A 1,901-nucleotide genomic window follows, 5' to 3' on the forward strand; every position below is an offset into this window, starting at 1 on the left:
TACATATACATATATGTACATGTTGCGTCTTGGATGGAAGATACCCGTCAGATTATTACTATTATTATTATTATTATTGTTATTATTTGATATTGAATGACAATATGTATCTACGTGTCTAAAGTATCGAAAAGATCATTTACTTTGATGTCATAAATACTAAATGTTATATCTATTAGTATTTTTAGTGCATTTTTGTATCGTTCATGACATTGATAGTTATGTTACCACAAAAATATTATTTTGGTAGATTGTTCAACATATTCGACGTATAGGTTAATTATATTCTATTGTGAATATCTTCGTGAAGTATGGATAACGTGACAGTGAGTAGCAAATTTTGTAATGAGAGGAAAATATATCTTTTTGGCTTTTTGATTTTTCTTTTTCATTACGTTCAAATATAAATTTACAATTATATATTCTTTGTTATAAGTTTTTATAATGTGGACTTTGTACTCGTCAGTAGATATTTAAGAATGAAAAGTTATCAGTTCTCAAAAGTGTATTTTATGTAACAGCTTATTGTTACATTTATGTTATGACTGTAGGGAATAATATGTGCCATGTACAAAGGATTTATAGACAGTTTAAGAGGAGCCATTGTTTTATTTTATATGGATAAACGTATCAATGAAAAATTGTTTAAACAATCGTCGTCTCGATCAGAAATGCATGGGAAAGACACAACAGCTGTACCTCATCACCCTAAGCATTTCAATCACTTAAGGTACATTTAAGATACAAAATTATATAGTAGAATTATGTTTTAATTATGAATTGTTAATATTATATAAATTATATTGATATATAAATTTATAGGAAATCTAAAGTGTTGAAAAGAACAATTCAATGTTGTGCATTAAATGGTGGTATATTTTGGGCCAGCATATTAGTTTTTGAATGCGGTTTACTTCCATTTCTTAAATACTTATTGACAATTATATTTGGACATTCGCCTGGCATGGGAATGACTGTATGGTCTTGGATGAAACCGTTTCTGTCATTGACTTTTGGCACTGTATGGGTACTACCACTATTTGTCCTCAGTAGGGGAGTCAACAGTTTATGGTTTCAGGTATGAATATGATATCTGAACAAGAAGAAGTTTGACCCGTAACTATTCAAGGGGTTAATATCACATGCTATATATTTATAAACTATGTAGGACATTGCGGACAGTGCTTATAGGTATAGACAAGGAAGGCCATTACTTTTGTCCAGTGTGAGCAAGCTTGTAGCAGATACAATTTTTAGTTTATTGGTTCAAGCATTATTTTTGGGTCAAGGAATGCTGGTATCCAGGATACCATTACCTCTTGTAGGTGATATTCTTGCCCTTATACACATGTGCCTTTTATATGCTCTCTATGCTTTTGAGTACAAGTGGTTCAATATGGGTTGGGAGTTGCATAGACGATTAAGTTTTATTGAAAATAATTGGCCATATTTTGTGGGTTTTGGTCTGCCACTAGCAGTACTTACTCAACTGCCAAGTTCATATGTAATAAGGTAATAAGTTATTTCTGAATTTCTTTTTGTCAAAAATTTAAATTAATCAACTGTTTATTCTAGTGGCTGTGTCTTTTCTATACTATTCCCGTTATTTATTGTAAGTGGAAATGAAGCAGAGCCTGTGACTGGAGTATGGTAGGTATTTGTATGTGTTACCTAATTAATATTATATATGACATCATATCGTTCATTTGGTTAATTCTTCTTTTAGTGATTCTCCATTAAAATTGTTTTCGCCAGTAATTGCTATTGCAAATACTCTTTTCAATAAAACAATTAGACCTATGAATAGACGGTGACAGAAGAATCTATAATGGATAAATTCGTTTGGAGTACTGAATATATAGCAATAAACTGTTTTTTCAGGTTTTTACATAATTTTTATT

At 30.4% G+C, this 1,901-nt stretch overlaps 2 protein-coding genes across 2 annotated transcripts in view; one reads left to right on the forward strand and one right to left on the reverse strand.

Annotated features, from left to right (window-relative positions):
* The window catches only part of LOC108627965 (thymidylate kinase), a gene marked incomplete at its 3' end in the record, with an annotated part of 32,628 nt that overhangs the window by 14,520 nt on the left and 16,207 nt on the right, over window positions 1-1,901 (reverse strand). The gene's annotated exons all lie outside the window — the stretch shown is intronic.
* tank (EI24 domain-containing protein tank) lies at window positions 19-1,893 on the forward strand. Its single transcript, XM_018029587.2, has 6 exons — window positions 19-326; window positions 552-730; window positions 823-1,078; window positions 1,169-1,512; window positions 1,576-1,650; window positions 1,727-1,893. Exons 1-6 carry the CDS (start codon window positions 312-314, stop codon window positions 1,812-1,814), a joined length of 957 nt encoding a protein of 318 aa, XP_017885076.1. The 5' UTR covers window positions 19-311; the 3' UTR covers window positions 1,815-1,893.

This window comes from Ceratina calcarata, unplaced genomic scaffold (assembly GCF_001652005.2).
Source record: "Ceratina calcarata isolate Rehan_Ccalc_2016 unplaced genomic scaffold, ASM165200v1 scaffold486.2, whole genome shotgun sequence".
In the NCBI taxonomy this organism is placed as follows: Eukaryota; Metazoa; Arthropoda; class Insecta; order Hymenoptera; family Apidae; genus Ceratina; species Ceratina calcarata.

Excerpts from the sequence above, each read along its gene's own strand:
- tank (XM_018029587.2), top strand. Across the intron at positions 1,079-1,168 it reads TCAACAGTTTATGGTTTCAG|GACATTGCGGACAGTGCTTA; the intron begins GTATGAATATGA and ends TAAACTATGTAG. Across the intron at positions 1,651-1,726 it reads GAGCCTGTGACTGGAGTATG|TGATTCTCCATTAAAATTGT; the intron begins GTAGGTATTTGT and ends TTCTTCTTTTAG.